At 41.2% G+C, this 13,992-nt stretch overlaps 1 protein-coding gene across 3 annotated transcripts in view; it reads right to left on the reverse strand.

The window, feature by feature from the left end:
* Positions 1–13,992, reverse strand: part of nr6a1a (nuclear receptor subfamily 6, group A, member 1a) — a 155,632-nt gene that overhangs the window by 44,435 nt on the left and 97,205 nt on the right. Inside the window, exon 1 of one of the 3 annotated variants that reach the window (XM_019860971.1) lies at positions 6,362–6,504. The exons of the other annotated variants lie outside the window; for them this stretch is intronic. Coding sequence (XP_019716530.1) covers positions 6,362–6,377 — 16 coding nt within the window. The 5' untranslated portion in view covers positions 6,378–6,504. Of the gene's footprint in view, positions 1–6,361; positions 6,505–13,992 lie in introns of those variants that run through there. 3 annotated transcript variants of the gene reach the window in all.

Raw genomic sequence — 13,992 nt, forward strand, 5'->3', positions numbered from 1 at the left:
GTGCCTCAATATGGCTACGCTCGTGAAAGCAATACAACGAAATCAAACGCGTCTTCGTTCAATGTTGTCAACTAATATCCGGATTATGCAAATTTTCCTCAATTCTCCGGAGAAATTTTCATAAAAATTTGAAAAACCCAGAATTCCGGGAAAATCCGTAGGGACTTTCATCTCTGGATGATGAGTCGTATTTTTCATGCACTTTGTATTTATGGTGTATCTTATTTTGAAGGCAGGTTTAAACATTACCATAGCGACCAGAGAGTGTTGCGGCCAGATCGGATGTTCCTCGTGTCATGATACCACAGTTTTCATGCAGGTCATATCATATTATTGTTTTGTATTCATCAAAGTCTGGTCCTTGAAAATATTGTCTGACATTAAACCGAGTTGTGGGGCAAAAAAGGTTGGGGACCGGTGGTGTATGTGAGCTCGAAAGTGAATGTACTATTTTTAGTTTTGTCTCGTGATGTGGGAGTAGAAGACATTTGCTGGGAGGTGGAACTGCCGCTTCGGCACCCTTGACCATCCAATCACCAAGCAAAGTGTTGTAGTGTTTCTTCTGACTGGTAAAAAGTCTGAAAACCATTTTAACTACCGGTATGTTGAAAAAAAAACAAAAAACAGCGAGAGTATGTGTGTTATTTATTTCATTTAATTGAATTCAAAAATAGCTTTCAATACTCAGCGTAACTTATATGAACCTCCGGCCATGCCCATTCAGCCAATCACATTTACAGTGAAACTCCTCTACAACGAAATCGTGTTTGCGGCAAGAAATTTTTCACAACAGGGGGTTTTTCACTGTAGCAAATTTGGTCTCAGATGTAAGCACACACACACCCACCCACACAAACATATGTGTACACGCACACAAACGTATGTGTACTCTATTTTTATTCCAATAGTGCATAAGTATGAGCATACACTTATTTGACACTTCATATTGTCAGTGTAGAAAGAAAAAAAGGTAAAGAAATTGCGAAATTTACAATCAGCATTCACTTTCACTTACATCAATTTCTTGGATCATGTCATTTATTTTGCTTGCTCCGTCTTTCATTTTGATCACTTTTAACCTCTCTTCCAGCATCAGAGCTCTTCTTGTCTTAGCTGCTTGACATCCAAAGGTCCTTTTGTAGCCATTTTAGCATTATAACGTCCACGCTCGTCTGAATCTAACAATAACAAATACTTCTGGACCCGGTGGCTTTTCTTTCCACCATCTCACTGTCTCTACCTAACCCTAACCCAAGACAGCGTTGCTCAGCTGATGTTCATGCAATGAACTTTTAAACCAACCACACCTCGTAGTTCTAAATGGCCACAGTTAGCTTTCGAAGGCTAAAAACGTTACGCTAACTGGAGCGCTAATTAGCGTAATGTTTTTAGCCTTCGAGAGCTAACTAGGCCGTCTAGGACTACGAAGCGTCCCGTGGCTGTTTTTAGCATGATAACAAGTAAAGCATTCGAGGAAACGATCGTTTATTTGAATGTCCGTCGAGCCGCGGGACGCTTCATAGTCTTCGACGGCCTAGTTAGCTCTCGAAGGCTAAAAACATTACGCTAACTGGAGCGCTAATGAGAGAGAAGCGCTCCAGTTAGGTCCCTCTTGGCAATGGCAGAGCAGCTATGAGTTTGTTGAGTCCAGGAAACTCGCAGCTGTGACCGAAATAAACATTGTTCACTATGTAAACCAGTGTGGTGTTTGCTGTTGCCGTTTCCGAACGAACCGGTAGAGGTCGCTGTTGGATAAAACTTCGTTGTAGTGAATGTCTTTGCGAGGCTGGAGCAGAGAAAATGATTTCGTATAACGCAACAGGGGGGTTTTCGTCGTATGGGGGGCAGGAGAATGGGAATTGTGTTAATGCATGAAGATTTTTTCACATAAGGGGGTATTTTCGCCCATGTAGGTTTCGTTCTAGAGGAGTTTCACTGTAATACCAGCAGGCAGGCGTGTTGTTTGAACAAACACAGAAATTGTTCCACTGTTGCTTACTATGTCACATACACACCAGAAAAAAAGTAGACACTGGACAAACAACAACGGACCAAATTATCATTGCGGTCTGTGGATGCCAGGACTTGTACAACACAGCCAGCTTCCAAGGCTACTTGGCGTAGCTGGTAAGTAAGTGGTGGGGAGTTGTTTACAGCTGTTGAACCAAGATAGCAATAGTGTGAGTAAAACCTCCGACCACCTGAATGACTGGTAGAGAGGAGATGTTGTAAACATGTAAACATTACACGTTAGATTTAATGTTTATATGAATTTTTGTGGGGGAAATCCCCCCCCCCCCCACCACCACCACCAATGCATTATGGTAAGGGGGGAGCCGCGTGGAGTGTAAAACTACAAATCGTTTAAATACAGTATATTGCTCCATTTTCTGATCAAATATCATTCATTTCAAACATGATAGACCCCGATAACTCTGATCGCGTAGACTAATATGTATATATATATATAGAAAATACTGTGTACTTAATTATGAGGAAGTAACACATTAAACAAACAGAAGAGCTTCTAGTACTTTAACTTTAGGTGAGGAGGGGAGAAGGACAACAACTTCGTTGAAAAAGTGTCGTACCAAAATAATTCCATTCAAATGATTTTTTTTCTTTCATCTTTTAAAAAATGTTTTCAGCAAAAACAAGATTCCAAGGAAACTTGTCTTTTATGCCACATTAATCAAAATCTAGGCAGCCGTTGTTTGAATTTAGATTTGAAGAAAAAAACCCCACAGCTGTCGCAGTGAGTTATGCAGAGAGCCAATGATGGTTAAATAGCGCGTCCATTCATCCATGCGTAGACGGTTCGCATAATGTGTGCATAACTGGAGGCAGATTTCCTATCAAAATGTTGTGCATAAATAGAACAGTTCATAAAAAGGGTCATTTATAACTTGAGGTTCCACTGTATGTATGAGAGAGAGAGAGAGAGAGAGAGAGAGAGAGAGAGAGAGAGAGAGAGAGAGAGAGAGAGAGAGAGAGAGACCACCCTCAACACCCATTAAAGGCTGCATTGTTTCCCAGGGGTCAGCCTGGGTTTCATTCCAAACTTTTAACATACAACAGGAAACGGAAGTTGAGCATTTTAAGGTTATGTCAAAAACAAAAACAACAGCACCCTTCCCCCCATCAACCCCCACTGCTGACAACATTTCAGCTTGTGGTCACTGATGACAGAATGAGACGTCGATCACTTGTCATATTGACCAACAGGGCAGTTTTCATTTCGAGAGTTCAGGAATGGTGCATTTAAGAAATGTTAAACCTCTCATAGCTATCAGACCACAAAAAAGAGAAGAAAAGAAATATTGCTGATGCATCTTTTTGCTCCCACACGCGAAAGAGCCGGCAAAGAAGTCTGCGGGAGCCCCGAGTGCCTGCGAGCTTCATCCTGCTGAGAACACACAAGTATGGTGGCCAAATCTCTCTATTGTCCACACCATGAGCACACAAAGGCAGGGGCATAGTGTAAAGCAGCCTTTTGAGGGGCTGACAGAGCAACAAGGCCCGCTGCTAAAGGGTTTCTCTCTTCAGGTTTTGTTTCGTGCTTTCCATCACAATCGCGCTCAGCTGAGACAGGCAGCGGGGGTTGGAGGAATCTGCTGTACTTTTCCGCTTGGGCCACGCCCCCTCCTTCCGAGCCTACTTGCTTCCTATTTTTCCAGATATCACGTCTGTTCTTCTCCTTTACTCATGTCTTATGACAGAGGGCGCGGGGGGTGTAAAAAGCTTTTTGACTATGACTGGTATGTACATGACACACATCAAACACATTCGCGGAGGTGAAAGGCATCTGAAGACCCTCTGGGACTAAGATCCCGAATTCCTGGCAAGCCACACTGTGATGTTAATCTTTTAAGTTATGTGCATGCAGTTGTGGATTGGGCACTTCCAAAGAAACAATCGTGACCTGTTGACACAGCCGTTTCGACAATATACACCCAGGCTTAAAGGCTAAATGATTAGCATGAAGTAATACAACACCAAGCAGGTGCTCCATATTAACAATATGTAAATGCACATGCAACGCTACTTCGTAAAACAATGTAGGGAATCAGCCAAGCTTTCTTTGTATTTTTTTATTTTTCCACCCCCCTTTAAATGTGTTGTTGGGGTTTTTTTTTTTTTTTGTTTGGGTTAGCTGTATTAGTTTTCTGTATTTTCTTGCCCTAAATTGTGAATAATCTAAATTGACTGAGGATCCATACAATCACATCTTGCCGACCAATTTGTTTCTGTCCTCAAACTTTTCAGAAATATTACAATATTAAAATTTTGTTAAACAGCGAGCGATATAAAAACACTGCTGATCAACGCAATACTGACATGTACAGTATTTCAACATATCCCAACAACTAACCAAAATGCACATCTGCAAACTTGATCATGCAAAACAAAGATGTTGTGCTCCTAAATCAACGTAATGCAGCTTGCTTAGTAGTAAGTATATTTTTAAAGTACTCCTTTGTAAGTTTTGGGGCAAAACGGTTGCCTAAATGTTGTTGACATAAGAAAAAAAACCAAGCAAAAACGACTGCAATTTGGACTTAATGCCTTCATTTTTGCATTTGTGACTCTATCATACCATTCAGACAGTCCTATCTAATTTTGGGTTGAGTTATCCAACACATACAGACATGAGCGTTGAGATGAGTCTTACAGTCTAAGTGATTAAAAACTACATCAACGATGAAGGTGGCATCTCGATTTTCACAGTCATAGGTGCGACCTTTGATCGACCTCAACGCACACAAAAAAAAGATTAACTCCAAAATGTGTTGCATATTGTGGGAGAATGAAGTGACATGGCATCTTGGAAATTAATCAGTGTGTGTGTGTGTGTGTGTGTGTGTGTGTGTGTGTGTGTGCGAGTGCATGCACGCGCGCTTGAATGTGTGGGGGATGGGCTCAGTCCAGTTGAAATAACACACCTTTGAAAGACAAAGGTCTGCAACATGATTGACTTGATGGTTTGGTTTGACAAGGCAGCGGCCTGAATGATGGATTTGTTTCAGCGAAATAAGGAAAATGAGTAAGTAGTGTGAATGAGCAGCTTCTGTCATCGGCTATTTATATTTGAGTATTACAGAGTCCCTGACCTCCCCCACCCTTACTATTGATCTTCTCACTACTCCTGTCGCCTGTATCTGCATCGCATAAACAACGCTCCCACAATCACTTTCTCGCTCACCTTTAATTTGATTTCGCTTTTCTACTTCAACGTGGGAATGGGCAACTTCACAAACTAACAAGGACTAACTCAAAGATTTAAAGGTGATGCAATGTGTTGAAGTGTAGCATTAACCCTGTCTTAGCCCGAAGCACAACCGACATGGCTGCTGGCTGAAGGATTAACATGGGGGAGGGGACGAATACAGTAGAATGGTTCCTCCACATGCTACGTCAGAAGTTTGAAGGACAATAAATATATATTTTAAAAAAAAGGAGGACTTGATTTGTGTGCTAGTTTCGTTTTGCTGACAATCCATATCTGAAATGACAGTAAGTGAAACGAAAAACCAGAAAAGCATGATTTTTTTTTTTTTTTTAATTCTCAATTTGGATTATGTCTTCTAACATTCCATATTTCTTGTGATATATCAATGGGGTGCAAGGGTGACTCGTATCTCTTTCAAGGAAGTCTGGTAAAAATTCGACTCAGTATTTTATCAATGTCTTTGCAACAATCTGCTCAATTCAACTCAAATAGGAACTGAATCAAAAAAATAAACAAGGTCTCAAAGAAAATTGTCAACGTGGTTCTACGCAAGGCTGCCTTACTGGAAAACACACACCATCAAAATTGTTGACTGTGAAACTCCTGAAATGAGGCAAGAAGCAGGAGGAAGCCCGAGCCTAATATTAAACAAGTACAGCGACATCCCACAAAAAAATGCTGACTGTGCAATCCTGCATCTACATGTCAAAAAAAAAAAACCCCGACAGACTGTTAAATTCACAAGCACATCTAATAACCACTAACTCACAATCACACAAACCACTTGAAGACATTTCATGGATAAGAGTGCTGAAAAGCTAAAATCTCTCTCGACCTCTTTATTTGGGCGAAAATACCTCAAAAAATCTGTTCCCAAATTGACTAACGAGATTTGATGTATCAATATTCAAAAACGCCAAGGTGATCTATTTGCATCTAAATGGAAACGATCACGCTTTGTTGCCAATTAAGCAACACGTTCACTGGAACTTTGCCGGCAACAAAACCGTGCTGGTCACCCAAAATGGACTCCCTACTTTGATAAATATTTGTCATTCACACAGAAATAGGTTGAATTAAATGTTGGCCTTTCTGCAAGAATGAACATCCTTCAAAAATAGCCACACTTACCTTCCCATGTATCCATTTCATGCTTCTCCCAGGTTGCCTGGAACCCATTCAAACATGGAGTCTGCTGAAGAATTGCTTCATAGCTTTTTTTTTTCCCCCCCTTCCCCTCTGTTCTCTCCCCCAGCAACCTCTTTCCTCGACAGCCTGCTCCTTTCTGACCACAGCCGGAGCCGAGTAACACCCCTGGTCACTTTACTGCCTGGTCACATGACCACAGAGTTCAAGCCCCGGGGTCGCGGCTTGGCTTGAGGTCCAATGACAGCTACGGGTTATCTGAGTGGAACTGATAGTCCTATTTTCACTGCCGTCCTACAATACAGCCCCTTCACCCCCGCCCTTTTTTTTTCCTCCAAATTAGCCTCCCCTCCCCTCATCCATGCCTCTAGCAGTTGTGGAGAGGACCAAAGTGCATGTCCAAGCATAAACACAGGTTCAAGCTGACAAAACACACCAACATTAACTAATTGAAGTGTTTTGTGTGCCAGGGGAGAAGGTCCGTGCTCTGGTTTCACAACCGGCTCGGTGACCAAAAGGATGGCGAGAAAGCCTCTTTCCGTCAGGTGGTTGGCTCGAGTTTGGCTCAGTGTGCAATTCTTTGTGTTACATCCAAACCGTAGTACTTGTTGGCACCCTTCCACTGGGGCACTCACTAGAGTGGTACCATATTGGTAGTGTGGTGTTTGACACGCCACGGCCCATTAATTGGCTGACAGACAATTGTCATTTCCACCCAGAGCAATATCACAAAACGCGCCATTTTGTAAATACTATTACAACGGAAATAGCTTTTCTTGATTACAGATTGCAGCTGCAAGCAGGCCTGCACATTGTTATTTGTCTTTGTTTGATTGCAAAAGCAGTTGGATGCGATTGACACAGCCATTACCAACCGCTTGTGGTGGAAATGCTAGCCAGATCGGGAAACGTGACTTTACTCTACCTAACCTCAAGATAATCAAGCCAGGAGTGGAAAGAATGCTAAATGCAATTTTTCTTTATGAGACAAAGTTGCATTTAGCTAAAAGCAGTTTGATGTTTGGTCGCAATAGTTCACATGTCGGTACACAAATGCCACCTGCGGACAGAGCTCAATGGCATTTGCAGGAGACTTTATCAGCACAAATATGGAAAAAAACTCAAATGGCTCTCCTGTTGTTGTTAACCAGGACGGTAAGTTTGTTGACTGTTGACTTGCATATAATGTGGGGCATTTTGTGGCTGTGTAAATTGCCATTTAAGCATGAACACTGATCGGTTCTCTGACCAATCAGAAGAGTCTCTTCCTTCATCCCTTGCAGTGGCCTGACCAGGGCTGCATGTTCATGAGAGACATTCAGTGTTTCGCCCCTTAGAGTGTTAATTCACATGCCTTCGAGCCTCCCCCCTAGATGGAACTAACCTCCCAATGCAGTGGACAAGCCTGTCCGGATCCTCCGGCCTGTCTACTGCGTGACCCTTTCCACACTGCTCCGCCCAACTAATACCACATGCTCACTCTCTGAGCAGCTCTGCAACACCCCCCACCCCCAATGTGAATGCTAATGACTGAGCCACACTAAATCACACACGTACTGTATAAGAAGCTTTTCACATTCAAATGCAACTGCGAGAGAGGTAGCTCACGTGTCCGCTTGGAGGAAACCGGCAAATATGAGCTTTTGAACACAGGGTATTTGACAAATAAGACAGTGGAGCTAGTATTGAGCAGCTTGGTGTGCAAGTAGAAATATGAGGGCTTATGTAATCTGGTTGGGTGATCGAAGCCCATCTCTCCTCCTCCTGTTTTTTTTTCTTTTGCGTTAATACCATAGCGCTTGACACCATATGGCAGTGGATCAGAAGCATAGTGTAGTAAAGACATAGTTGTGCTGTTGTAATTGGATTTGCATCTGAACCTAAATATTCCTTATACTCTACCACCAGTGAATATCTCAGAGGTTCAGCAACATTTTCATTCTACTTTAGCATACGTTTGTCAAGATTGATCAACGAAAACAGAAAACCCAAATTATGTAGCGCAATATTCCCAGCTTGTAAACCACGATGACGTCATCAGGATGTGCACACACTGCTGGTGCAGAAAGTAAGGCGGGATACGTTTATAACATTTACACACAAGCCAACAAACTGTAATTGAACGAAAAAAAAAAAACATTTATAATACAAACATTGCCAGAGGAAAAGCAAATTTCCAATCCTAATAAGATTACAGAGTGGGACTTCGAAGACCTTCCAAAGTGGCCCGATGTTCCTCTTTATTGAGTGGAGAAGCCTTGGGTTTCCACAAGAGAGAAAACTGCAGCCCTGCTTAGGCCGTCGTCAACGGAAAGGAGTACTACAAACTCAGAGCTACTTCTACTCACATGGCAGGGGCGTAAGGTAGCCAGCGAGTCTGCTACTTTGTTTTGTTGCTACTTACATCACATAAAATAGAACTGAGAATTGTGCTAAATTGTTGTGACTGCGATCTCGGTGGAACCGCACTGTTGGGTAACTTTTAAGTTGCTAAGGTCTTCTAGGATAGGAAAACGGCAAAGGTAAAGATAACAAACAATAATGCTAACGATTCAAAACAGGGGTGTCAAACTTATTTTTGCCGCGGGCCACTTTGGAGTTACAACCTCTCTTGGAGGGCCATTATGACCACCAAATTAATGGATTACTAGTCAACTATAATCATTCATTTTTTTTACTGTCCAAGTGAGTGTAAACGACATAACACAATGATTGCAGAATCTTACCGTTATTTATTACACATGACAGTTTGACATTATGGTACAGATTTTAGTAAGGGTCATGCAAGTTGACAAACATGATGTGTCGGGCCGGATCTGGCCCCTGGGCCTTGAGTTTGACACGTGATTTAAAAGCTGAAGTTACATGAAGCTAGTGTGCTAGTTAGCCACTAATTGCTAGATATCACTAGAAGCAAACGCCTTGCCATTATTGCACAATTTGTGACGACTTATTCAACATTTCAAGACATAAAAGTTAAATGAAACCAAATGGCCATGATAATTTACCAGATATGTATTGCGATTATGTCCTGGGTTCAGTCTATATTTAAGAGCTTGCCAAAGTTTTTGAATTGGCCTGTTTTTTCTTGGAATTGACAAAAAGTGTAACCCCTTTCGACTCTGATTTGTCGACCCATACAGACGCACAAAAAATCTTTGCATCAACACGTGTGTCTCCATTTTTTTTGCACCAGTGATGCGTGTGCAGCTTTGGATGACGTAGAATGGAAAAGGGTCTTATAAGCACAAGCGCTTACTTGAATCAAGCCTGAATGTTAAAGAGAGTTGTCAAAGCGAATAGGAAATCAAACCTGAGCAGCCATACGTCACCCTTGACCTTCAGGCCCCCTTGCTCCATTGTGGATAAACTACATAATCATCTATGTTTGCTTTTAACCTTGAAGTCGGCAGGGGTGTGGACAGCTCCTAATCGTCTGCCATGTGTCAGTTTTGTTCTTAAGAAAACCAGTTCAAATGAAGACGCCACAGAAAGCGACATTTCCAACGGTTTGTTAAAAATCCTTGCTTCTATATTCCAAATGATGACTTGCTTTGGAAAACACAATCTTGCATTAAAAACCATCCTTGCACTTTTTACATTTTCTCATGCAATAACACCAATAGGAAATCCAATTGCAAAAGACGGAGCACAATCAAAGGCATTCCCCATTCTATTTAAAAGAAGTCATTTGAAACGTGGTTTGCTCTTGGCTGTGCCATTGTTTTTTGTTCTTTAGGTATATGTCTCAAAACCTTAAAACAAACGATAGCATTCTTTGCACCAGTTCATCCATTGAAAGTAAAGGCTAATATCAAATATTTGATAGGAAAAGTTCAATTGAAAATGACAAAATACATTATTTCGCAAGACTTTTGATGGTAATAATAGGTAATAATAGAGCCCGCATACAGCTACTTAGAAAGTGAATTTAAAGTCAATATGTTCGTTATGCATAAACACGCCACTGGCAATGAATGAATTGTTTATCTTTGAACTGGACTTTCCCGCTTCTGACAGACTTGCCGACTTTTCAATGAATACATATTTTGATGTAGTACCACTTGTGATTTAAAATAAGCACAAACGAGTTGATTCTTGTCTCGTTTTTAGCATTTCCCTAAGCATGACAGTAACAAAGGGTATTTTCTTTTGTTAAAGCTCCCTCCCCCCCAACACACAATCACATAAGACAAACCTTTCTGCTTCTCTGACAAAGGTTCAAGATAAACAGGAACAGGCTACACCGCACCTGTTCTAATCCAAGCAGACAAACACACACTTGTACCTCGGTTGTACGAGCATGTCATGGCAAGAAAAGCATCAGGTTTACGAAGATCTTCACCATCCAACTTGAGACGAATTTTTACATCAAGCCATTGCCTACAGCCTACAAGATAAACGCGACACTATTACATTGTACTGTACATATGACTCTATATACCTGCATGCAGTACACAATATTATATTTACTGACTAAGAATGGATGTCCTCAGTTTACCTTGTCTCACTGAGTATAGGAGGTATCCCCCCCCCCCCCCACACACACACACACACACTAGTCAGCGAGGCTGTTTTTAATCTGGGAGAACATACTGTATGCAGAGGTTCGGACCGCAGCAGTGTAACTAAAGCCGTACTTTCCTGCAACTCACTTGTGTCCACAGAGGGGCAGCATTTTGTGAGCTCACAAAAGGCCCGTGACTCTGCACAAGACTTGCTTATGAGCCACTTACAAGCCAGGACAGCGAAACGACACTGTGTGAAACACTACACCAAAGCCAACCGGTACGAAGAGCTGCACTGACCACATACTTGCTTGATGACTGTCGACAGTGATGGAGGGGCGTGGTATTTCATGTTTGGCGTTTTGTCCACATGCTCCCACAGCCGCCCACAAATTGACAAGAGTATTCAAGCAACTCACTTACTGTAATTTGTTTTTTTACACTCAGTGAAGGCTAAGCAGTATAAAGTGATTTGTACAGTCGTGCACTTCCATGAGACACGGCCTCCGGCTAATTTCAGCAAGATTTAAAGGGTGTGTAAAATGTCCTATATATATTTTTATCCTTGGGATACTTTGACCATGATGAGTCACAGATGTGTTATTACTCCTGGGAAGTGTTTTAAATTGGGAAAAAAACAACAAAACATAAGATGTCTGATTATGCGCAAACAGAGACTGATCCAACTCAGTCTTGACAGGGAACTTGAAAACTGAAAATGCAAAAGAGGACAGTGTTTTAATTGATAAGAGTGGATAATGCCACTCTTTTGCACACCCACCCCTCAAATAAACCTTTAGGTCAGTGAGCCACAAGAATTGTTTGAAATCATCAGTTAATTGTGTCTTCTATCAAGGTTTTCACCAAGCTTAACATGCACAAATAAAAATCCTGAAACTTTGGACTCACATCAGGCCGGTGAAAATGATCATTGATTAACTAGTTTATTGTGCCATTAAAAATGGCTCAGTTGTACAAATTAAAAAAATATGTTTTGAATACAGTACGGTACCCGCCGGTTACAGCTACAGCATAAACATGGGAACAGGAATTGTAGGGAACACAAAGAAAGAAAGTATGAAAGAAAAACTGCTGGGGGAGATGAACGGGGGCTAGACAGATTTCTGACTGAGGCATAGCACCCCCTATCCCCGGTGTAGCACGGTACAAGTTGAAATCGCAAATACGGCATGAGAGAAACTGCATGCAACCTGCTCATTTCGCCTACTCTCAGAAGTGAGCCAGAGAGAAGTTCATCGTGATATCGTCATAGGTTCAAAAGAGCATCAGTTAAATGTCCAGATATGTGTGTGTGTGTGTGTGTGTGTGTGTGTGTGTGTGTGTGTGTGTGTGTGTGAGCGAGAGAGAGAGAGAGCGAGAGAGAGAGAAAGAGAGAGATAGAGCGATGGAAAGAGATTGGGAGTAAAAGAAGTGTCTTTTGGGGGCCTCCCCGGGGGGGGGCTATATAGTTAACTGTAAAGGGGTGTTTTGACAGTGGTAGTATTTATTACAGTATTTTCTCTCAAACAAGTTGAGAAATTTGAAAATGCAAGCTAATATAATTTTCTGATCAAAAATTACATAGAGAGTTTTTGAATGAAAAGTGGGCCATCCTGGCCAGATGATGTATTTTCGAAAATTAGCAGTGCTTGCTAGTCGTTGCTAGCTACTTGCTCGCCAAAAATGTGGTCTAAAGTTTAAATGCATGGTTATATACTGAGAATTTCTCCATTGTGATCCAAATAAAGGTTTTCTTATCTTATCTTAATATTCAATTTAATTTATTGAGAAGTTATTCATTGGTAAAGCGCCAGCGCTGTCACCTTTGGAGCCTCATTTCACCCTTTTTATAATGAGCACTCCATTGTAATTCTCTCTTGTGAAGGTGACGTTGGAAAAAGTTCCTTGAACTGTGGTTCTTCTCGTGTTTGGTTATTTGGACATTAGGACCTCCATTACTCTTCGACAGGGGTCTCAAACTCAATTTAACTGGGGGCTGCTGGAACTAGGGTCTGGGTGAGGCTGGGCCGCATCAGGTTTTCCAAAATAATGCATTTCTTAAAAACTGAAAAAAGTCAGTGCTTTGGTTCTGCTTTTCCACAAGAAAAGCTCTGATAAAACGTTCCACTGTTCTCAAATATCTAAATTTTAATTTTTCTACACAAAGTTAGATGAAAAAAATAAACAAATCAGAACGTAATTTCCGCTGGTACCAGATCGGCTCAGGGTCTTGTGACCACATATGACGTCGAGCATGGCACAGTTAGTGAATTGTTGAAGGTCAGAAACCATGGAAACATAAAGTGGTTGTGGTGGTCGTTTAATACTAAATTAAATAAACAAAAAATGTAATAATGTTTGAAAAGTTCGGCTAGTGGCTAGCATGGAGCTAACGCTAACAAGGACACATACACATAAAACTTCGCTTGTGTGTATGCAATGGCGGGCTGTGCATTTCAACCTTAGGCCTTCAGTGACGTCACAAACATACACAATATAGGCTCGTCAAGCAGCACTTAATTTCAGGAGCATTTAAAACCATCAAGTATGTCTTCCCAATTAAGAGCAGGAAACTAAATTTACAGATATTGTCAAAAATAAAAAGATGATTTAAAAATAGGAAATAAAATGCCACCCAAATTACGCTGTGTGATCTTCAGCAAATCTGTCAAAAAAATTGCGCAATGTCGCAGTTTCATATAAGGCACCAACCAAACAATAACAAAACAAACTATTTTTTGAAAATAAACAGATCATTTGCATTTTGAAAATCGGCGATACAACAGCAAATAACTGAAAATATTGAGCAGCTGAGATTGAACGAACTTTCGTGCACAAAGGTGACTCCAATGCGCCATTATAAATTGCAGGTGAGCAGATTTATTTGACACATTTTTGTATCTTTGTCATTTTATTTCGTGACCATGAATTTAATACTAACGAAATTAAATGACAAGAAGAAATGTAAAATAAAATTAATTTACTCACCAATGTAGTGCCTGTTCACTGAGGTGCAGATCTACGCGAGTGTCCCCAAACGTTTTTAATTAGACGCACCGTAGCTTGTAAGTGCCCAGCCGTTTCCTTGCTGCCTTAGTAAAACAATCC

Source organism: Hippocampus comes, unplaced genomic scaffold, assembly GCF_001891065.2.
Source record: "Hippocampus comes isolate QL1 unplaced genomic scaffold, H_comes_QL1_v1.1 scaffold130, whole genome shotgun sequence".
NCBI classification, from domain to species: domain Eukaryota; kingdom Metazoa; phylum Chordata; class Actinopteri; order Syngnathiformes; family Syngnathidae; genus Hippocampus; species Hippocampus comes.